Source organism: Cydia strobilella, chromosome 17 (genome assembly GCF_947568885.1).
Source record: "Cydia strobilella chromosome 17, ilCydStro3.1, whole genome shotgun sequence".
Taxonomy (NCBI): domain Eukaryota; kingdom Metazoa; phylum Arthropoda; class Insecta; order Lepidoptera; family Tortricidae; genus Cydia; species Cydia strobilella.
The window spans coordinates 14,894,769-14,919,156 of NC_086057.1; the positions used below are offsets into that span (position 1 = coordinate 14,894,769).

Below are 24,388 nucleotides of genomic sequence, written 5' to 3' on the forward strand. Positions count from 1 at the left end.
TGCAAATGGATTTACGGCTTGTGAACGACATTGAACAATGGGCACGCCGGCAAAATTGGACGTTGGTAAATGCCTAGGAGGATATTTAACCAAACGGATTAGCCATTAACAGGCGATACCCTCTGTCGAAAATAGTCGGCCAATGGTCATACACAATGTATGGACTGACGTTTATCTGACATGGCTATTTTGACGTTACGTATACATTTGATATACATTTGATGTTCCCCTCCCCCGCAAAAATTGGTAGACTTTTTGTACAGCAAATTCCAGACAAGGCGTCTCCGTTGGTTATATATATCCCCCAAGATCAAGGCGGTTTGTTTACTGTTTACAGAGGACCACCAGAGGATCTACCGGGAAACGCGAATCGGGATTTATTGCTCGAATATGCAAGATTGACGGAGATGTTAGATAACAAAATGTCGATTTTCTTATTTCGCGGTCTCAGGTCATGGTAGTGGCGTCCCCTACGCAGAGTTTCGCGTAATATTCCCTATTTAATAAACAAAGCAAAGACTAAACGCAATTTTGACATTTCGTGTCCAACGTCACAATGACATAAATAGGTTGGTGTTAATTCCTTCGGTTTTTATAACTGTTGAACAAAATACAACACTAAAATAAACCTTTTCTTTAATATATTAAGGCTTAAGTCTGCATAAAAGCAGCAAAACATAAACTGTTATTTAGCGTAAATTGGAGCATTTTTCGAACGTCAAACATCGAAAAGAGAGTGCAGCAGTTTCTCGTTTCTCATATTTTGTTTGTGTTAATTATATTTCATTCCAAGTGGCTAGAAAGTTCAAAATGACGAGTAATTCGTCTTATAATAATGACAAAGTTGTCCAAGGCGAAGTGGAGTATCCTGCCACTGATCCGGCTTCTGGGGCGTTCTTCCAAGCGGATTATAAAAAGTAAGTGGAATTTTAACATTTCTTTAACAAGATGATGTATCAATGCATTCCATGAATTACAGAATATCCTGCTGTAGTTTAACAGTCGTTTCAACATTTCTTTTTTAGTATATTTAATAAAATTGTGGATTATTTCAATATCTTCCCTTTCAAAAGTAGTCACTTAAAAATTCACTGTCATAGTGCCACGGCGAGGCCTTCGGGTTTCCTGCTTCCTTTTCAAGGGCCAGATTGTCCTCTTAATCCCTAAAAGGACCATACTATCCATACCAATATTATAAATGCGAAAGTGTGTCTGTCTGCCTGTCTGTCTGTTACCGCTTCACGCTTAAACCGCTGAACCGAATTAGTTGAAATTTGGTATAGAGATAGTTGGAGTCCCGGGGAAGGACATAGGGTAGTTTTTATCCCAGAAATCATCCTTTAAGGGGGAGAAAAGGGGGGGTGGAAGTTTGTATGGGAAATCGATAAAAAGCAGATTGGATAAAAAATAAGCTACCCAAATTACTAACTCCACGCAGACGAAGTCGCGGGCAAAAGCTAGTAGTAAATATTTTATAATTTTATAATAACCAGCATTCCTTTTCTCTTAAGCAGGTTGTACTGTACCTAGTCGGCTCATAAGTTCTGTCACTGGCCTTTAAAATTTAAATTTGGAACTCCTAAAACAAAAACCGTTCTGCATTTGAATTTCGAATCTTTATTAAATATTTGAGTAGTATAATTTTGCAATTTTCTGTTTTCTTCAACATGGAGTGGACGCTTAAAGATAGCCGTACCGCAATAATTGCACTATATCGTTGTGGTCACTCGCCGACTAAAATTTTTAAGCTACTTGAAAATTTAAAATTCTCTCTAAGATTTGTGTATCGTACCATAGAAAGATACAGTGATGTCTCTAGTTTAAATGATAAGAAAAGAAGCGGTCGTCCGCGTACAGCTAGGACTCCAGCGGTTGTACAAGCAATTAGGGCACGCATTGCCAGAAATCCCGCTAGGAAACAAAAAGTTATGGCCCTCCAGATGGGTTTGAGCAAAAACACGGTGAAAAGAGTGCTTAATCAAGACCTGAGACTTCGTGCTTATAAACGAAAAACTGGCCATCTTCTCAATGGTCGGCTTAAAGCTTTAAGGCTTAAAAGATCTAAAGCTTTATTGAAGAAGTACGCTAAAAATAAGCACCGTTGTATACTGTTTTCGGACGAGAAAATTTTTGACATAGAAGAAAACTGTAATAAACAAAATGATAGAGTGTACGCTCGCAATAGTAAAGAAGCGTCTAATAGTATTCCCCGTATTCAAAGAGGTCATCACCCTTCATCTGTGATGGTTTGGCTGGGAGTTTCTTATGCGGGCGTCACTAGTATGCATTTTTGTGAGAAAGGAGTAAAAACTAGTGCCAAAGTGTACCAAGACACGGTGTTGACTAATATTGTGAAACCACTATCCCATACGATGTTTCTAAACCAGCATTGGGTTTTCCAGCAGGACTCTGCTCCAGCCCATAAGGCAAAGTCTACACAAGCCTGGCTCGCCTCCAATAAAATCGACTTTATACGGCATAAAGATTGGCCCTCCTCTAGCCCAGATCTTAATCCTTTAGACTATAAAATATGGCAGTATTTAGAGGAAAAGGTGTGCTCAAAACCTCATGCAAATCTAGACTCGCTGAAAAAATCTCTTGCTACGGTAGTGGCCAATATCGACATGAAAGTGGTGCGTGAATCCATTGACGACTGGCCACGAAGACTTCAAGCCTGTGTAGATAATTATGGCGGTCATTTTGAATAAATGTTATACATTTAGATTCTCTAGTTTATAAGCTTTCAAACGCTGTACAAATTATACGGAATAAACTTAAACTTTTGATTTTATTTGATACTATGTATATGACAGAACTTATGAGCCGACTAGGTACACTTATTTAAGAAAAATCATTTTATCAAGTGTTCCAAGTCCAGATATAAGTAAAAACCAACAACAAAATTATGAATATAGTATAAAATTTAGAATGTATTTTTCAGGAATGAAGATCTTAAAATGATGCTTGATGGCTCCAAGGATTCCTTAAAGCTGGAAGCCATGAAGAGGATCATTGGATTGATTGCTAAAGGCAGGGATGCTTCAGACCTGTAAGTAAAATTAAAAACCGGGCTCTGCCCACTCATCAGCGAAAGGAAAGCCCACATATTTTGCAGGTTCGGTCACCTACTCAGAATGGAAGAGGATCGGGCTGTCAAGAGTGCGTTCTTAGGACGACTGACTGGTAGTCAGGAACGACTGTAAGACATTTTGACGGTGGATCTGCTTCAGCTTCGCATTAGTAACTGGCAGGAAGTTGCGCAGGATCGGGATAGGTGGCATGGAAGTTTGTATGGGGAATCGTGATAAAAAGCAGATTGAATAAAAAATAAGCTACCCAAATTACTAACTCCACGCAGACGAAGTCGCGGGCAAAAGCTAGTAGCATCATAATCTCATCCCTGACACTTTTCTGAAATGCCACAGCATCTAAAAAGTATGGTTTGAGGGTTCTGTACCTCAAAAGGAAAAAAAAGGAACCCTTATAAGATTACTTTGTTGTCCGTCCGTCCATCCGTCTGTCAAGACGCTTTATTTCGGAAACGCGTGGAGGTATCGAGTTAAAAATAAAACCATATATACTCAGATATACAGTCCCTTGAAGCTATGAAAAAATCGAACTTCTATGGTAACATAGGTATTTCGACTCTGAAGGGAATACAATTTTTACAGGGTATTTTCCGTTGACCTACAACTATGAAATTTGGCAAGTAATGTCATCTTATACTACAAGTAAAAGAAAAAATCTGAAAACTATACATTTTTCAAAAATAAATAAAAAATAAGTTCAATTTGGACGTTGCGTTGGTGACCCAGTCCGACTCGCACTTGGTCCGGTTTTTTGTTTTATGTTCTGTGTTGATACCATGTTTATTCTCTTCCTTGTAGCTTCCCAGCAGTTGTAAAGAATGTGGTGTCAAAAAATATAGAAGTGAAGAAGCTGGTGTATGTGTACCTGGTCCGGTATGCTGAAGAGCAGCAGGATCTGGCGCTACTCTCAATCAGCACCTTCCAACGGGCCCTCAAGGTATATTCACATCATCTTACCCTAGCATCATCTGGCCAGCTAGAGAGCTGGCCAGATATACAGGGTGGCTAAAAAATAAGTGCATTGCCAGGGAGATTTTGGGATTGTACTGAGCAACTTTTACTATGGGAACAAAAGCTTGTATCAAAAATCAAAAAATATTTCAAAACTTGCCATTCTAGGACCCAAACCAGCTGATCCGCGCCGGGGCCCTACGGGTCCTGTCTTCGATCCGCGTGCCCATGATAGTGCCCATCGTCATGCTGGCCATCCGGGACTCCTCCTCCGACATGAGTCCCTACGTGAGGAAGACCGCTGCACATGCTATACCTAAACTATACAGGTAATATTTGACGGTACCCTACAACTCCAGAGGAGTTACATGCGCGTTGCCGACCCTAACACTCCGCACCTTCGTTGAGGTCTGCAAAGTCCTGTGCAAAGACTAAGAAATTTGTTTTAAGCACCGACTGGATCTGAAATGAAGCACCAGAATGTGCGGAATGTCTATGATCTCCTTTACGATAAATAAAACAACTGTCAGCCGTCTGTTGTTTTCTAGTTGTTAGTTGTGTGTTTCTATATTATCTATTTCATGATATGGTACACAAAAAATTATATTTAGTTACTTACAATTATTTTTCTTTACTGACAGCCTCGACCCCGAGCAGAAAGAAGAGCTAGTGTCCATAATAGACAAATTGCTCTCAGACAAGGCGCCCCTAGTGGTCGGCTCTGCAGCTATGGCGTTTACCGAGGTGTGTCCCGAACGGATGAGCTTGATTCACCGGAGTTATAGGTAAGTGAACTTTAATGCCTTGTAAATAGAGTCCATAATAGACTAGTTGCTGTCAGACAAGGCGCCCCTAGTGGTCGGCTCGGCAGCTATGGCGTTCACCGAGGTGTGTCCCGAACGGATGAGCCTCATACACCGCAGTTATAGGTAAGTGAACTTTAATGCCTTGTAAATAGAGTTCATAATAGACTAGTTGCTGTCAGACAAGGCTCCTCTAGCGGTCGGTTCGGAAGCAATGGCGTTCACCGAAGTCTGTCCCGAACGAATGAGCTTGATTCACCGCAGTTTTTTTTTTATGAAAGTTATAGGTAAGTGAACTTTAATGCCCTGTAAATAGAGTTTATAATCGATAATCTGTTAAAATGTGTCGGAGAATCATTAGGTAACCATTTGGACGGTATATATTTTTTCTTTTCAGAAAAATCTGTTCCCTGCTGGCGGACGTGGACGAGTGGGGTCAGCTGACGCTGCTCAACGTTCTGACGGTGTACGCGAAGACTTTCTTCCCGGATCCCAACGATGAGGTAAACTTATATATATTTTTTCGCGTTCAGATTAATGATAAGGCCGTGTTTGACGTTGGCTACGGGCTACACCGCCCTCAAGTCCATACAAATAAAAGAAAAAAAAACCGGCCAAGTGCGAGTCGGATTTGCCCACCGATACTTTTTAGGGTTCCGTACCCAAATCGTAAAAACGGGACCCTATTACTAAGACTCCGCTGTCCGTCTGTCACCAGGCTGTATCACATTAACCGTGATAGCTAGAGAGTTGAAATTTTCACAGATGATGTATTTCTGTTGCCGCTATAACAACAAATACTAAAAAGTACGGAACCCTGGGTGCGCGAGTCCGAATCGCACTTGTCCGGTTTTTTAGTATTTGTTGTTATAGCGGCAACAGAAATACATCATCTGTGAAAATTTCAACTGTCTAGCTATCACGGTTCATGAGATACAGCCTGGTGACAGACAGACGGACAGCGGAGTCTTTGTAATAGGGTCCCGTTTTTATCCTTTGGGTATTGAACCCTAAAAAGGCCATGTCGTACGTTTGCGATCGTGGTCCACAAATGGTCTCTTGAAGACCACCGCTGACTTTAGGGAGCATTATGCTGAGGCGGGACTATTTTGTCGTAAACTACATGTACTTTATTAGAATTCCGTACGCAAAGGGTAAAAGGACCCTATTACTAAGACTTCATTGTCCGTCTGTCTGTCACCAGGCTGTATCTCATGAACCGTGATAGCTGGACACTTGAAATTTTCCCAGATGATGTATTTCTGTTACCGCTATAACAATAAATACTAAAAAAGTACGGAACCCTCGATGGGCGAGTCCGACTTCGCGCTTTGAACACATATTCAATCACATAAAGGTAACAAAATAAATTCGCGATAGACCCGATTATAAAGGATTTGCCTTACTGGATGCGTTCTGCGGGCAGCGGTCAGGTCAAACTTCAACTTCAAAGGTTGCTGTCGATGTTGTTCATACATAATGCGGGTTTGACCTGATCGCTGCCCGCAGAACGCATCCAGTGTGGCAAATCCTTAAATGTGATTCAATAATGGAAGTAATGCTTTCACTTCCTAAGTTGAAAGTGGTCCTGGTTGTTGACATTGTCATACTGTAAGACAGAGACCCTATTCTCCTTAAGTAAGTAGGATCCACACACTCATTCAATCATACTACAATAAACCCTACAATATCACAATCTTTACTCTGTAAATATAGTTAACATGGTATACAAAAAATTTCAGCTCTCTAGCATTGTCCAAGCCGAAACTACGAGGGTTCGAAAATACGGCGAAACGTGCCGAGAAAAGATATGCACTGCCTTTTGCCCTTTGTCTCGTCTTGGCGGGGGCACGGCCGTGCCCCCAGATACTTACTGCATGCCTTTTTAGTAATTTTCAATAATTTTAAACATGTTAGCATTTAGTATTACAATAACTATTTCTTTAAGTACTAGGTGACATATATAAGTGTAACATAAATTTAAATACTTACGAACTCTCTGCGGTTCCCAAGATACAGGCTCGGCCTAGTTTAAGGGACCACTGTCAAGTTTTCTGTGATGTTTTTTGCCTAATTAAACCTTTTTCATTTTTCATTTCATTTTCACTTTAATCGAAACTCTTTATTTTAGCAATACTCTACGGACAGCGACGAGCCGTTCTATGAGTCGGACAGTGAAACTGACGGAGCGCCCAAGAAGCGGCCGCAAAGGGCGGCGCCTTTAGACCCCGACCACAGGTACCTGCACTCATTGGACCGAGGGCCTGACACTCTTTGATAGAGAAAGATAGTCTTATTGCGATTCCTATAAGAGGAAAGAGAAAATATTAAATCACATTTAGAAACGGGTCTATCGCGAATTTATTTTGTTACCTTTATTTACCGACGTTTCGACCCGTTTCTAAATGTGATTTAATATGTGTTTAAACCGCGAAAGTTTTAAATGTTATAAAGAGAAAATAGTGCCATGCTTTGTCCTTATCACCGACCGGGTGGCATCATAGGTAGCGATGGCGAAATTCCGAAATTTATAAGTGAAGAGTAGAGAAAAAATCCTATGCTGCCCAAATTTTATGTAAATATTTTTTCTCTCACCCCCGGTCGCTCGGTGGCGCGTCTATAACTACTTGTATATAATGAATTGGATAGTTGGTAATTTTTTTTTAATGGTATAAGTCGATAAGGTTTGTTTTGAGGATCAAATGTCTGTATGGGACCCATTGTCTTAAAGCAATACAAAGGTCACAAATGATGGTCAAAGTCTAGCACCGCACTTTACTGACGAAACGCTCTAACAAAATGGCAACACATCGTGACGTCACTGTGTCCTGTGTCACTTTGCTTAGAAGCCGTTTCGTGTGGAAAACAAGAAAATTGCGATTTTATCGGTGAAATGTTGCGTTTATGTATATTGTTGCTATACAATTTTTTTTTAAATAAAATGTAAGGAATCGAATGGTACTTACCGTTATTTTTTTCCTATTTGAAAATTAAACAAAAGTTTTTTTTAGAAACTTCTTGTATGTTTTTATTATTCCCATATATTTAGTGTTTTAAAAAAGCGAGGCCGAAGACCGAGCTCTGAATAGAACCCGGAGCTTCCGTTCGAGGCCAAAGGACGGCCTTGCGAGACTTTTGTTTTTTGAACCTTCTTTGCATGCTTTGTCAAGCAGAATGTATTGAACATTTTTATATTGTGAGAACTTGTTTTGTGTATAAATTCTTACAAATAAATAAATCATTTATGATGTTGCTACTCAGATTGCTGCTGCGCGCCGCTAAGCCGTTGCTGCAGAGCAGAAACTCTGGCGTCGTTATGGCGGTGGCTCAGCTGTTCTACCACGCCGGACCAGGTAATTATTTATTAGTATTACTTATTAAGCGACCAATTAGTTAGTTAATAGCCTAATGTGGTAAGGCTTGCGCTCCATACCGAAGGCCGCGGGTTCGAATTCCGGCTTACCAAGGGTTTATTAGAACTAAATGAAAAAATTACAAACTAAACAAAATCACCAAAAACAACTAGAACAACTCGTTCCGCGCTCGTCCACACGCTCGTTATATCCGAAATCCATTGTACTTAGATATTTATGTAACCTCGTGTTGTATAGAGATTTAGATTCGTCGTGTCTTTCCCGTTGACATCGCCGAAGGGCTGATTTTAATTTTTTAAGGTATTTCGAGTTTTTAAATTTTTAAATTTACTCAATAAAATTGTGTTTTTTTGTACAGCGCAAGAGTTAGCGCCGGTGGCTAAAGCAATGATACGCCTCCTGCGCGCTCCAGTCGAAGTGCAGAGCGTCGTGCTCAACTCCATAGCGGCGCTCACGGTTAACAAACGGGTGAGCCTACTTTTAGGGTTCCGTACCTCAAGAGGAAAAAACGCAAGAAAAAAAAAAGGGGGGCGGGAGACATTTTTACCGTCATCGTGTCAATTTAATGTATTGTTATATGGAACAAATACGAATGTATGTAATGTAATATTACTTGATCATCATCATCATCATCATGTCAGCCGAAAGACGTATACTGCTGGACATAGGCCTCCCCCAAGGCTCGCCACTCCGACCGATCCTGTGCCGCTCGCAACCACCGAATTCCCGCGACCTTCACCAGGTCGTCGCTCCATCTCGTTGGAGGCCTACCGGCAGTTCGTCTTCCGGTACGCGGACGCCACTCCAGAACCTTCCGGCCCCACCGGCCATCAGTTCCGCGAGCAATGTGCCCCGCCCACTGCCACTTAAGGTTTGCAATTCTGCGAGATATGTCGGTGACCCTAGTTCTACTGCGGATAATATTACTTAGTGAGTGGCAATGCCAATGTGAATGTGGATGTGGTAAGCCAGTAAATAAGCTTAACTATTTCAAGCATAATGGTGCTCCCACATTGGCTATTATAAAATGTTATATAACATTTTGTGACAGGGACAGCATAATAAAACACTATCAATACTATCATGTTGTTCCTGTCACACACAGGGACCGGCCCGCTATCCCTTATCGGGGTTTTATAAGGGTATTGCATAAGGCTTAACTCACCATACCCTTTGCCAGACGAAACCCTTTGTTTTGGTTTTAAAAACCCTTATATAAAGCTACCATATTTGAGTAATCGGTAGCCCAAATACCCTTACAAAACCCTTATCATCCGCTCACCAACACCTTGCATATTGCTTATAAGGGTTAGCCTTATAAAGGGCTTCCCTTTTAGCATATAAGCGTGCTAATTTAAGTCGTCTACCTTGTTCATAAAGCACACATTACTTCGAATCCGAGCGATCATCGGCGGCGACGGCGGCGTTCTTTGACTAGGCACGTATTTTCTTTCCTTTTCATACACTACCGTAGATATATACTAATCCTGTCTCTTTCACGCAAAGGGAAACCTTTATAAAAAGCGCTTAAAGATAAGGGTAACCCTTATTAAGGGCTAGCCTTATTTTTGGTTAGCTTTTCGGTAAGGGTTAGTCAAAGGTAAGGGTTTGAATGGGCTTGCAGTTCAAAAGGGAAAGTCTTTCAATGTGTTAGCCGTGTTTAAGTGTTGCCCATTGAAAGGGTTTTATCGCGGAAAGGGTTGTCCGGTCCCTGGTCACACACTGTTATATAACATTTATAACAGCCATGGGAGCACCATAATTGTAATGCACTGTAACATTGGCTGATGTTGCACTCATTTTCATCTACTACATCTCAAATGGCGCAAACCACTACACCCCCGTAATTATGTTCATGTTTGAAATGAGACAGTCCTTTGACAAACTATATCTACCCGTCCCTCTTTATAATAGAAAAATATGTGTTTGCGAGATACTGTCGCGACGCTCAAGTGAACGAGAGAAACATCTAATGTTACAAATAACCTGCGTAAGTACAGATGTAATTATTTTCCATCGTATTTTCACGGAAACGTACGAACGTGTCTTGCTATTTCAGTCAGTCTCGATACAAAAAAGTAGTGACGTTGACTGAAATAGCATGATAAATACGAACGATACATATTTGTAATAACTGTCAGCAGTGTATAAATACATGCGTAGTTTGGCAGCTAAATGGTTGATACAAACTTGATGGGCAAAAAATGTAAAGAGAACAAAAAAGTCGCTGAGGACAGGATTCGAACCTGCGCGGGTAGAACCCATTGGATTTCAAGTCCAACTCCTTAACCACTCGGACACCTCAGCTAATGCATCAACTGACGAAATTAAGACGATTCTCGCTGATTTGGCCTTGAGCGTCTCAGCGTCTCTGTACCCGCACCCCGCTCACTGCGATCGTACGTGAATTTCGTCTCGGTGCGGCGACTGCGGCGGAACGAGGTTCAAAGAATAACCTACAGCCCAGAGGCGCGCGGCATTTGGCGCCATACCTCGTATTTGTGTATCTTTTGCAGATATTTTGTTGTTTGACTATGAGTAGATTATGCGTGTAGTGGTCGTAAATTATAATAAAAATATATTCCCTTATGCATTATACTTTACAAGCCTCAATTAGTTAATTTGTGTTTTATCTGTTTCTTACAAATAAATACCTAAGTCAAATCGACGGATTAAGATTTATAGCTAAAGCTTGGTATGTACTAAATTGAGGCGTACAGTGCGTTTATTTTATACAGTTTTTTTTATCCGTAATAAATAAATATAAATAATGCCATTAATAGTTAACTTATAAAATTAAAGTACCTACTAGCTTCATATACTAATACAAATGTGTTATTTTTCGAAGTTCGAAGTTTTCTCAATCATTACGTGGGAATATCATCATTATTAGGGTTCCGTACCTCAAAAGAAAAAAACGGAACCCTTATAGGATCACTCGTGCGTCTGTCTGTCTGTCTGTCCGTCTGTCACAGCCTATTTTCTCGGAAACGACTGAACCAATTAAGTTGAAATTTGGTGTATATATGTAAGTTTGTGACCCAAAGACGGACATGTAAAGTAAACAAATTAATTTTAAACACGGGGGCCAGTTTTGGGGGGTAAAAGAGAAAATTAAAAAAAAAAGTTTTTCAAACTATATCGTGTTACATATCAAATGAAAGAGCTCATTGTGAGAATCTCAAATGTATATTTTTTATAATTTTAGGATAAACAGTCAATTCAATTCAATTCAATTCAATATATTCTTTACTCAAATAGGCCTAGCAACAAGCACTTTTAAATTGTTTAGAAGTTATTCACGAAAATAGGCAAAAAATGAGCATTCCCCCCTTTATCTCCGTAACTACTAAGTATAAAATTTTGAAAAAAATACACAAAATAGATCTTTACCTATAGATCACAGGAAAACTTATTAGAAATGAGCAGACAAGCGTGAGTCGGACATAATTATTTAGTTTTTGATCCAACCCCTACGGGTTTATTAAAGACATTTCACGCACGCTTCACATAAAAAATAAATTGTTTAATTTGAGTAATGTACGGAACCCTTGGAACGCGACTCCGACTCGCACTTGGCCGGTTTTTATTACAAGCGCGCCACAACCAAATCAGCGCTTTGTAGTCATTTTTTTTTAGTGGTTAACGGCTATGTATGATGAACCCCTGTGGACGTCAGCCGCCGCTCCGTTGATGGGTTGAGGAATGGCAGCCACCGCAACACGCAAAAAAAATTGTTATCGCCTCCCGCTTGATACTGTGTCAGATGATAGTTTAGATGCTATTGTGAATAAAAAAAATGGTCAGCCGGTTGTATCTCGGTGGACCGTCAGCTGGTCACATGAACATGTAAAAAAATCTTTTCAGTCATCGCATCCCATTTCATACTTTGTCAGATGGTAGTTTAGATGATATTGTTAATAAAACAAATCGTCGGCCGGTTGTATCGCTGTGGAAAGACCGTCAGCTATTAAAACATTATTGTTAGTTTAAAAATAATTTTAATTGATTTAGCCGTTTAGTAAAAATAACCAGTTAGCCGCAAAATGGCCTGTTTTATTATTTTTATTACGGTAAAACTATAAATATCCGGAAATAAGTTTAATTTTATAATTGTTGAACAATAAATGAAGATTCATATATATTTTTTTCATAATTTTTTGTTTACCCATTTAGAAGACATAATACACCAAGTTGACCCAATGAAATAATTACTGAAATCCAGAAGGAGATACAAATAATAATAAAATAATAAAACGTTTATTAACAGGCAAGGATCACCCATGAAAAATTTACAGACATAACTACAATTACACTATTTAACACTAATTACTACTTAACTAAACCTACAATAAACATAATAGTAAGTTTTTCCGTAAATAAAAATACGATAGGCCGTTTTGCTAGTTCTTAATCGATTAAAATTATTTTTAAACTACAAAAACAATGTTTTTTAAAAGGTACTATTCATACATACAACGTAATAGGTAATAGGTAGCTTAAATATGTTAAATCAATTATTTATTGTTTCGAGATGGAATGGAACATTATTCAAAACGTAAAACTTGAATGACATTATAATATGTCGGTTAGAAAACATTTATTTATTTATTTCAAATGAAGTTTTCTCAAACATACGTATATCATAGTATATTATATACGGATATTATCATTACATTCATTGTAATAGACCGCAAAATACCGTGTTGCGCTCGCTAATGCGCGTCGCAACCAAATCAGCGCTCTGCAGTTATTTATTCTTTGGCCACAATAACTCCGATATTATAGCACTTTGCTTGTGCATAAGCGAACATAGTGCAAGGAAGGCACGGAGCGACGAGCGACACAGCCTCCTCGTCTCAAAGCTGGCACACGACTGCCGGCCACGCCATTTTCAGGCTGCATACGCATGAAATGTGGAAAAACGTTCGTTTTCTTAAGAAAATATTTTTTGATTAAGAAAAGCTATGTTGCATTTGTAGAACCTGTTAAAACATATTTGTTAGTTTGAAAATAATTTTAATCGATTAAGCCGTTTAGAAGTTATAAGCAAAGTTAGCCGCAAAACGGCCTGTCGTGTTATTTTTTTTTCGGTGAAACTACAAATTTCAGGAAAAAAGTCAAATGTTGCGATTGTTGTCCATAGAGTGAAGATGCATATATATTTTTTTCATAATTTTTGGTTGACTCATTTAGAAGTTATAAGCTCTAAAAAGTAACAGTTTTTGGCCAAAAACTGCGCGAAGCGCCTTAACGGCCTCTTTCATAAAGAAATCTCCGGTAATGAAGCCCTATTGTCCTATTATTTGCTGTTTGTAACACCGGCAGATTTTAACTTTTTTCTTCGTACATATATGTGGTATTTTCTATAAAAAGGGACCTTATTGTCGATGGCGCTTACGCCATTACAAACGATGCTCCGATATACATACAATGCCGCGCGACGCTGTGCGGCATAAGCGCCATCGACAATAAGGTCCCTTTTCATAGAAAATGCCCCATATATGGGTTGAATGAACATGGAGCGTAATGAATGGAAAAAATTACATACAGTAAATGTAAATAAACTTATAATCATTTGCTTACCATGTCAGTCCACAGGCAAATTATTATTATTAAGTAGTCTAAGGGTAAAACTGAATTTCTTCTTAGGGATCCGTAGCCAAAATGGCAAAAACGGAACCCGTAAAGTTTACTTTTATAGTACATAAAACATTATCCCTATTATCCTAAAAATAATAGCATATTTTATACTTACAAAAAATCGTGGTTTGAATGTAAAAAGTCTACTTATTATCTCATAATGTTGGTAATATTATTGCTAAAAAACTCGCTGAGGACAGGATTCGAACCTGCGCGGGTAGAACCCATTGGATTTCAAGTCCAACTCCTTAACCACTCGGACACCTCAGCCGTTGCTGTAACTGACGAATTTTAACGCCTCTTCATGGCAAAATAAACTTAGTTATAGCAAAGATAGATATGGTTATAGTAAGAGAAATTTCAATTTGAAGTCCTTAAGTGTGTATGTTAAGGTTTATTTTCGCATAGTATCTGTCTAATATTGTCCATTGGCAATTAAAATTACGATATATTGTTTAATTTTATTTTTTGTCTGTTTTATTCAGGTGCAAACAATTAGTAGTGAACAATAGATTGATAATTAAAACAAACACAGTTTTAAACTTAATGTTCAGAACCGCATTAGGAAGATCTTGTTTATACAACCGTAACCGTAAATATTCAGAATTATATCGATTTTAAAAATATGTTGTTTAAATATTTTCAATGGGGTTTGCATAGAAGGCGCCATCATAGCTTGCTCCTATTTCTATGAGATTTGGCTTAAAGGGCTGGCATCCAGGGCATTAAAAAAACAAAAAATTGACACAATTTTAGGTATTTACAGGGCAAGCTATGTTGGCGCCATCTGCTAAATACTTCGACCGGCCAATGTTTGAGCTTTTGTCATGACCAGAGGTCGGACTGGGTTAGCTATTTACCTTATAATTTGACATTGCCTTACGTCTTTATAGCAAATATAGCTCACCTTTTCCCACCTTTGGTCATGACATATAAGTAGGTGCCATCTTCGTCAATCTTTCGCTTCTCTACGCTACAAAAGAATTAAGCATATTCGTCAAATTTATATTTCCTATTGAACACAAAATGTTAATGCTGACAGATGACAGAATGACGCCATAGGTGTATAATGTAAGTTTTCAAAGTAAATAACTAATATCAAAGAGGATATAATAGGATAGAGCGGTACTGTCATAGTACATTTTGTAACCACAGTAAATTCACTACCATCTATCGACACACTTTAAAACTAAAAATGAAGATTTATAAAAATACGGTAAAATGTATTTAAATATGGATAAATGTTTTTTTTTTATTTGCATTAATTATTTTTATGATTTTGACCCATGTTCTTTCACTGATATGCGTTAAAATGTTTAAATAACAAACGAAACCGTCAACGCCCTCTATACGAAAGTAGGCCAAAGGTAGTGGCGCCATCTGATCGAGAATCAAATTTTGCGTGATTTTCGTGGCACGTTTTTTTCTTTAGACTGTATCCATCTATTACGGAGTTATATCTATTTTTGCTAATATCTACTCGTTTTATGAACAACAGAATAAGACAATAGGGCTTCATTAACGGAGTTTTCTGTTTGAAAGAGGTCTTGAATTTCGTCAGTCGCAGCAACAGCTGAGGTGTCCGAGTGGTTAAGGAGTTGGACTTGAAATCCAATGGGTTCTACCCGCGCAGGTTCGAATCCTGTCCTCAGCGATTTTTTTTTTCATTTTGTATTGTTTTAATTTTTAACTTGTTTTTTTTTTTAAGTTGTGGTATTGTAACCTAAGACCCGCGGTCCTACTAATAGTACTTATATATAAAAGTCGTAATTTCAACGAATTTTAACATCATTTTTAAAAGGCACAGCCACATTCCACACACACACACACACACACACACACACACACACACACACACACACACACACACACACACACACACACACACACACACACACACACACACACACACACACACACACACGCACGCACGCACGCACGCACACACACACACACACAAAATTACTGGCTCCTTTACTCCTTTTTTAATTCCTTTAATTCCTTTTTTATTACTGCATGTCTAACAACTCAGTTATTCACTTAGTTCTATAAACAAATGTTATATATAATTTTAATTGTATACATGTTATATTACTTAAACTAGTACTTAAAAAAAAATGTTTCGTGTAACAATCTGTTAATTAAGGAACAGCGGTGTTGCCCAACACAGGCAAATTTTGCTTACCGGGCAGCACTATCCCCTACTTATAGACACCTGTATATTTTACGAAAATAAATAATTTTTATTTTTATTTTTTTTTAATTCCACACCCATTGGTTTTGTTTAAATTTTTAAATAAACAAATTAGCTAATTTTTGTACAACATAATCTCAAAGAAAATAATAAATTGATACGTAAATTAAGTTATTTTTATGTTGCACATTTTTAATATATGATCTTGTTTCAGACTCTATTCGAACCGTTCCTGAAATCCTTCTTCGTTCGCAACTCGGACCCCACACACCTAAAACTGCTCAAGTTGGAGATCCTCACCAACCTAGCTACGGAGACCAGCGCTGCCGTGGTACTTAGGGAGTTCCAGACATACGTCACCTGCTCTGATAAGGTAACGTTCACAAGTCTGATTTCAAGCACTCCCACAATAGTGCTGAGTGGTCTTATTAGGTACGAAATTGAAAAGCTTGATTATATCACTATTGTATACAATACTTTTTCTACAAGTCAACAAAAATAATACTTTAAACGAGTAGAATCATAAAGGGAAACAAACCAAAATCTAATGTTTTGTGACCTGAGTTTAGCTTTTCTATAACCCTCCTCGTCTTTGTCTATCCTTGGTGGCGAACACTCCTTACAATATATAATTATTCATATTTCATATCTTACATTTTTATGTAGGTGTTCGCTGGAGCAACTATCCAGGCTATCGGCAGATTGGCCGTGGCCATTCAAGGCGAGGCAGAAACGTGTCTCAATGGCCTTCTGAAGTTGCTCAGCAGTAAAGATGGTGAGTTATAACTGAGTTCGTAGTGTATAGTGAATTAAAATTGAAAAGTATTTCTTTTAATCTTGTCTGGACCGAAATATGATTCTGTATTATTGAAGGAAAGTGTTAAATCTCCTCTCTACCATTTTTTAACATATGCAGAGATACTTAAAATCATTAAAAATCGTGACAATTGACTGTGAAACATCATGCTGCGGAGGCTTTAGGTAGCAAACGCTGCCGGCGTTAGCGCGAGCCAGCAACGAATGTTAGTATATCTTTGCGGGCCCGTTACGTTACGTCCGGTCAGGCCAGTTTTATGTACAGCGAGTAAATTGCATGAACAATAAATCCATTATTAAGTGAACATGCACTTTGCGGCTGGATGTATGTCGTCTTATATTAACCTTACATTATTATTGGTTTTCAGTCGTATTTCCGCAGATTTTTAACTACTTATCCAGTGATTTCATATTTCCCGCTATATGTATTTGTTAGAGGAGTTTACTGTAATGCGCTATACTCGTATCTTTATTGAACAGAGTGGGTGGTGTGCGAAGCCGTGGTGGTGGTGAAGCGGGTGGTGGGAGGCGGCGCCACTTCAGCGCGCGCAGCCGTCGCCCGCGCAGCTAAACTGCTGCGATCTGACCGGTCAGTATGTAGCTCGGTGTTGCCATCGTCAGAGCCTGACCTGATGTCAGTGGGACCAACTGTAAAGTATATAATGTACTATTTCAATAAAAAAAAAATATGTTTTCTACTCGTCGACTGTAATAGTTATTTCGTATACAAAACAGTTATTGGGTACTTTTAATGTATCGGCTCCCAACTCAACTATAATATTCATTTCGAAACAGTTTAGTCAACTATAATGAAATTGACCAATCACAGCTCGCCAAAATCGAGAAAAAAAAAAGCTGTCTAAAAATGTATTTAATTTAGCGCGGAGCAAGTACCAGGGCCTCATGAGTTACGAGAAGGTGTCGTTGACCAACCCGCCGGTTTTGGATTCATACTAATTTAAAGTATTATTTTTGTTGAGTCGTAAAAAAGGTATTGTATACAATAGTGATATAATCAAGCTTTTCAATATCGTACCCAATATTGCTTTATTTTTGTATTTTTCATTAACTCGGGCATTTTCTCCCGAAAATGACGATTTGTTTACGACGAATTTAACTGTTTTTTGAACTAGTCTTTTTTTAGGGTTCCGTACCCAAAGGGTAAAAACGGGACCCTATTACTAAGACTCCGCTGTCCGTCTGTCCGTCCGTCTGTCCTTCTGTCTGTCTGTCACCAGGCTGTATCTCATGAACCGTGATAGCTGTCTAGCTAGTTGAAATTTTCACAGATGATGTATTTCTGTTGCCGCTATAACAACAAATACTAAAAACAGAATAATGTGTTTTTAAATGGGGCTCCCATACAACAAACGTGATTTTTTTGCTGTTTTTTTCCGTAATGGTACTCGCACTTGGCCGGTGTTTAAATTACGTTACTCTTGGTTAGTTTGCTAATCCCTGGTGACACTAATGTGTAAAGTTAACATAAATAATAAGTAATATTGGTACAGACTGGCACCAAATGCACGAGCGGCTGCCGTGTGGCTGGTGGCCGAGCACGGCGCGGAGCACCCCCGCGCGGCCGCCATCTTGGCGCACATGGCTAGCAACTTCGCTGACCAGGTATGTTATACAACGAGGACCGACGACGACCCTCAAACATTCAAGAAACAATGGGGTTGGCCGGTCGAAATAATTAGCAGAGGGCGCCGCACGCATAGCTTGCCCTGTCAATCCCTAGACTTGTGTCAAATTTTTGTTTTTTTAATGCCCACCCACCCATGACATCCACCAGCCCTTTAAGCCAAATCTCAGAGAAAAAGGGGCAAGCTATGATGGCGCTAAGGTCTTTGACAGTTGCCAACCCCATTGCGCTCCCATTTTAAATGCCGGCAAGGCACTTACAACCCCTATGGTGTTGCGGGTGTCGCCATCTTACCATCGCTTACCATCAGGCGATTCGTCGGCTCGTTTGCCTCCTATACCATTAAAAGAATGCCAAGGGCGATTTTATAGATCGGAAACATTGTACATACCCGTATACCTACGAAATTACGAAGTGCATACAAACAGCTAGAGTAGAGGCGCATTCGCAAATGCTTGAGACTTGCGGCGGCAGCATGGTTTCGTTCTAACAAGTATGTAACTCTTTGATAGAGAAAGATAGTCTTATTGCGATTCCTATAAGAGGAAAGAGAAAATAATGCCATCACCAATGGTCCCTATCACCGACCGGGTTTTTTTCATGGTCGGGTTATAGGTAGGAGGCGATGGCGAAATACCGAAATGTATAAGAGAAAAAGGATTATGCTGCCATACATTAACCTGTCAATACATAAATATGTCTTTATCTTACCCCTGTAGGCCGAGCACATGATTGGCGCGACAGTATCTCGCGGCGAGATAGACTACCCGTCTTTTTTTAACTGTATTAATTAAAGAGGGACGGGTAGTCTATCTCGCCGCGAGATACTGTCGCGCCAATCATGTGCTAGCCCGGCTGGTCGCTCGGTTTCATGTCTATAACTACTATACTATGTCTATGGTGACAGGCGATAAAAATGCGACCGTGCTACGGCCGCTGCGGCGCTAACACTTATTTAAATATGGATTGTAGCTACTGTTGTCATTTTTATTTATTTTCTAATACTTATATTTTAAGCGTATTTCTACTCAAACCGTTGGGTGTGATTCGTAGGTTTATAAACAATCATCAGCACTATTTTTAAGCGTTTCCGTTTGAGTTATCGTTGGAAAGGTATCTTGAGTATAAAAAATAACAAATATAACTCTTTATATATATAAAAAATATACAGGTTTCTTTTTCAGGATGAACTAGTGAAACTTCAGCTGCTATCATTGGCTGTCAAACTGTCAATAACCCAACCCGACACTTTACCAGTGTGTCGCTACGTGATGACGCTCGCACACTACGATGCGAGTTACGATGTACGCGACCGAGCGCGTATGCTGCGGCGTTTCATATTACAGGTAACTCATTTAAAAACTTTTTTTTTTGGAGTTTCTAAAAGGCGTAGTGTTGAAATTTGGCAGGCAGGTGGGTTATTTAGTCCAATGACAAGAAAAAAATTAAAATTGGCAATATGTAACCCTACGCTTTACCAGTGTGTCGCTACGTGATGACGCTCGCACACTACGATGCGAGTTACGATGGACGTTTCCGAGCGAGGATGCTACGTTTAATTCATCATAATGACAAAGCATTTCTAGAAAGACTAGTAAGTTAAAATTTGGCAGAAAGATAGGTTATTTCGTGATGCACACTTGATGATTTCTTCTGTTCTTGCTGTTGTTGTCTGTACTTGTGTTGTGATCGTCACGGATAAATATCTTTTATCTTATCTTATCTTATCTTATTTAGAGGAAAATGTAAAACTGACAATAACGCAACTACAGACTAAAAGTAATTGAAGATCGCGTTTCATGATGTCCCTCCCTGATCATGACATGCTCTCTTTAGGCTCTAGACTACTTACTACTGGATATATCACTGTTTTTAACCTTTTGAACGCCAAGCATTGACGTAACTCGACGTGACACCGCAATCAAGCAAAATAAAACCTTAGAGAACAATAGTGATTACAAAACAGGATATCGATAGTTTCACTGATTTCGTTTTTGACATACTTAGATTAGAAGAACCACTACACAGGTGTTTTACATTATAATATTAGATAATTCTGGCTTTTAGCTCTACTAAAAACCTTTAAATAACGTATTTAAATATCAAAATGTACTTGTAACTTCCACTCAAATCTCTCAATAATGCCACATCACTACTTGGTGGTGACGTCAGGCATCGGACGTGAAGTGCCGTCATGGGCGCACGGAACACTGATAAGCGCGCGTTACTCAGAGATGTGCAAACCCGTTGTCGATTATTATTACCTATTAATTAGCAAACTGCAGTATCGTTACAATAAAATAAATGCATAAGGGGTTACATTATCACAAAAGGTCAGTACCGTCTTTCAAACCAAGTTGTTTAAATTAAGCACGAAAACAAGTACCGTAACAGCACAAATAGCAGTTATTTTAGCAAAAACAACTCCTATTACAAAATGTATGGGATTAAGCCATATCTATTATTGATGGCGCTAGCGTGTTTGTCGGAACTGCGCGAAACGATTTCTATTAGGAGATTGTTACTTTCATATAATAATATTATTCCTCCATGACTCGGTCACATCACTAGGCGACGTCAAGTGCCGTTTTTGGCGTGGCTAGCTATGCTATTTACTGGGTAAGTCGTATTATAACATCATGTTGTTTTTTTTTAACCTTCTATTCATAGTTGAATTGTAATAAAGTTATACAATAAAGTAGAAGGGCAAAATAAAATAATGCAAATACAAACAAAGAAATATAGTTATTTATTAAAGAGACTTTGATAAATTAAGTTTGGACGGCAAATGACGTCGGCGGCGTGAGTGGCACAAAATGTCGACGACGTGATTTACCGTCTTTGGCGGTCAAAAGGTTAAGGTATTATTATTTGCAGGACAGCGAGTTGTCTAAACACAAGGCAGAGATATTTCACGTCCACAAACCGAAGCCGCCGAGTCAGAGCAATTTCAAAGGTAACCTTATACTTACTTACCTTATTTTGTCTTATGAAATAAACAGTTTAAATTTAAATTTTTTTTTGTTCGTTTTTTACAGTAGGCCCGCTATTTTGATTAAAGCTTGCTTGATATTTAATAGCTTTGTTCTTGAAATTGGTACTTATTATACTAAAGAAGGTAAAATGGGTCATTTTCTATAAAAAGGGACCTTATTGTCGATGGCGGTTACGCCGCACAGCGTCGCGCGGCATTGTTTTAATATTGGAGCATCGTTGTCGTAAGCGCCATCGACAATAAGGTCCCTTTTTATAGAAAATACTACAAATATCGTCAAAATAAAAGTTTTTAAAAATTATCATCACTGAAGCCGGTTCTGCGTGTGCTATTAGTAATATGAACAGCGTGATTTTAATCAACAACAAATACAAACATTATTATTACTCAAATATGTATTTTATCTAATTCATATTCTTGTTATCATTCTCGCTTACTGATACATCTTTCTATACATCGATCGATGTAAACCTTCTTAAGGCCGTTCCATCGGTTTGCCGCTGTCTCTGTCACATTTCGCAAGAAAGAACGGGAAAGATCATGCGCGCCAAGTGTCAATTTTGATCGAATTTTGACGATGTTTATTTATTTTAAAAACGTTACCCTACAATATCGAAATTCGAAAGCTATGAAATTACTATTTAAGTTAAGATTGTTTTTTCTTCTTTTTTTGTTTATAGTATCACATAATAAATAACCGAGTAAAGTTGGATTAAAAGTCCGAGTTAGAGGTTACTTTGGCAATTAATTGTATCGAGCGAAGTGTCATAATTCGTGTATCGGAAGCTATGATATTAAAGATAATATAGTCAAGAACTACATATATTTTTTCCACGTCTACGAATATCAACACCTCTTAGAAAAACAGGATCATATAAGGAGATTTTTCGCCTTCTGGCTCAGGGAACCGCCTTAATAAGTGACGTTTTCAACCAAAAGGTACCACATTGTCGGTTGTCGATAAGGTCGATTTCAAATTGAAGCTATTATGGAAATAGCGCCTTATTGACAACTCACAATAAGTACCCTTTTGGTTGAAAATGGCCAATTATAATATCACAGATCGTGAGCAGTTCATCTTTGGCTCCCTATCCCAATACATCGGAACTACGGCGGCTGGGTACCGCCCGCTGCCCACGGCACCAGAAACAGCACAAGGAGCGCGTCTACGCGCAGAACCGACGCAAGAAATAGAATCACCGCCTAATAAACATGTCAGCATCCTCGTAAGTGTTCACCGGGTCTAAATAATTGTGTCGTTTTCAAGCAAAAGGTACCACATTGTCGCCATTAGGTCGCTTTGACAGGTTATTCGTATAAGATGTTGCTATACGCCACTCATAAGGCGTTGAGGGAAGGGATGGAAAAATTCGTACACATCTGGTAGGCCTCCGTGGCTCAGTTGGCAGAAGCGATTGGAACGGTGTTCCAATAGTCGCAGGTTCGAGTCCTGCCGGTGTAAATGTTTAAATTTTTACTTTAATTTAAAAATTTGGAGTAACACTCGCAGACGTTTCTGCTATATAAAAAAAATATTAATATACACAACACAACTTAAAATATGAAGTAAACAGTGTAAAGGTGCCGCCAGATCTGCGTCATTTAAGAATGGCTCGCACACATAGCCAGCACTCTAACGCCTAGACAATAGAGGTGTGTTCAGATACTTGTGAGCGCCTTGGCCGCTCCGATATATCTGATGGCGACTGGTACAGTCGAGTTCACATTTCTTCACATTTAATCTATTGCAAAAATGGTGAAAAAAATTTATACATATTTATGAACTCTAAAAATGTATAGTTGAAATATTTTTGTAATATAATTCATATAATTTTAGTCACAGAAAGACAAGACGTTCTACTCGGAGCCAGAAAGCAGTGGGTCCGGGTCTTCATCCTCAGAAGAGTCCAGCTCTGAAGAGTCTTCAGATGAGTAAGTCCAACATACAAAATTATTTAGCGGTTTTTAACTATCTAGATCTAACAATTAATTTTAAACACTAATAACTCAAGTATTAACAAAAAACCGGCCAAGTGCGAGTCGGACTCGCCCACCGAGGGTTCCGTACTTTTTAGTATTTGTTGTTATAGCGGCAACAGAAATACATCATCTGTGAATATTTCAACTGTTGAACTTGTGATAGCTATCACGGTTCATGAGATACAGCCTGGTGACAGACAGACGGAAAGCGGAGTGGAGCGGAATCCCGGTGGGTACGGAACCCTAAAAATCACCACATAGATGGCTGGCAGTCCTCAACTGTGCGTTTCTCTAGAAACTTCCTGCCTCGCACAGCTAAACTGTGGAATGAACTGCGGTATTTCCGGACCGATATGACCTTCAAACCTTCAAGAAACGAGCGTATTCCTATCTTAAAGGCCGACAACGCACTTACAACCCCTCTGGTGTTGCGGGTGTCCATGGGCGGCGGTAATCGCTTACCATCAGGTGATCCGTCTGCTCGTTTGTCTCCTATTTCATATAAAAAAAAAACACTTGCGTTTCTATATGCGAACGGCACGTCTGTACACTGCGTCATAGTGTAGCGGCAACAGAAATACATAATCTTTGAAAATTTCAACTGTCTAGCTATCACGGTTTATGAGATACAGCCTGGTGACTGACAGACGCACAGACAGACAGACGGACAGAGGAGTCTTTGTAAAAGGGTCCCGTTTTTACTCTATGGGTACGGAACTTAATTTTTGTTTTCATCTCTTCTCTCTTTTTTGTAATCTGCAACGAAATAAAAAACTTTATTTATTTTATTAACTATCTAGAGACTTGAAGTTTTGTTGTACGAAAAATAAAAACAAAATTATTGAAAACAATGAAAACTTTTTTTCCACTTCTCATGTTCGTAAAGTTTGACTTTAAG

At 38.9% G+C, this 24,388-nt stretch overlaps 1 protein-coding gene and 3 non-coding genes across 5 annotated transcripts in view; 2 read left to right on the forward strand and 2 right to left on the reverse strand.

The window, feature by feature from the left end:
• Positions 1–700: 700 nt before the first annotated feature.
• LOC134748898 (AP-3 complex subunit beta-2) overlaps positions 701–24,388 on the forward strand; it is a 35,333-nt gene continuing 11,645 nt past the window's right edge. The window contains exons 1-17 of one of the 2 annotated variants that reach the window (XM_063683734.1): positions 701–917; positions 2,942–3,049; positions 3,888–4,026; positions 4,209–4,369; positions 4,682–4,825; positions 5,241–5,346; positions 6,975–7,081; positions 8,105–8,196; positions 8,576–8,685; positions 16,269–16,427; positions 16,721–16,829; positions 17,351–17,459; positions 18,382–18,493; positions 19,700–19,861; positions 21,393–21,471; positions 22,573–22,736; positions 23,348–23,442. In XM_063683734.1, the coding sequence (XP_063539804.1) occupies positions 811–917; positions 2,942–3,049; positions 3,888–4,026; positions 4,209–4,369; positions 4,682–4,825; positions 5,241–5,346; positions 6,975–7,081; positions 8,105–8,196; positions 8,576–8,685; positions 16,269–16,427; positions 16,721–16,829; positions 17,351–17,459; positions 18,382–18,493; positions 19,700–19,861; positions 21,393–21,471; positions 22,573–22,736; positions 23,348–23,442 (2,063 nt within the window). In that variant the 5' untranslated portion in view covers positions 701–810. Of the gene's footprint in view, positions 918–2,941; positions 3,050–3,887; positions 4,027–4,208; positions 4,370–4,681; positions 4,826–4,851; positions 4,970–5,240; positions 5,347–6,974; positions 7,082–8,104; positions 8,197–8,575; positions 8,686–16,268; positions 16,428–16,720; positions 16,830–17,350; positions 17,460–18,381; positions 18,494–19,699; positions 19,862–21,392; positions 21,472–22,572; positions 22,737–23,347; positions 23,443–24,388 lie in introns of those variants that run through there. The other variant, XM_063683733.1, reaches the window with a different exon arrangement.
• Trnas-uga (transfer RNA serine (anticodon UGA)) lies at positions 10,443–10,524 on the reverse strand. Its single transcript has one exon. It is a non-coding gene; the product is annotated as a tRNA-Ser (tRNA).
• On the reverse strand, positions 14,049–14,130 carry Trnas-uga (transfer RNA serine (anticodon UGA)). The gene has a single exon. It is a non-coding gene; the product is annotated as a tRNA-Ser (tRNA).
• Positions 15,433–15,514, forward strand: Trnas-uga (transfer RNA serine (anticodon UGA)). Its single transcript has one exon. It is a non-coding gene; the product is annotated as a tRNA-Ser (tRNA).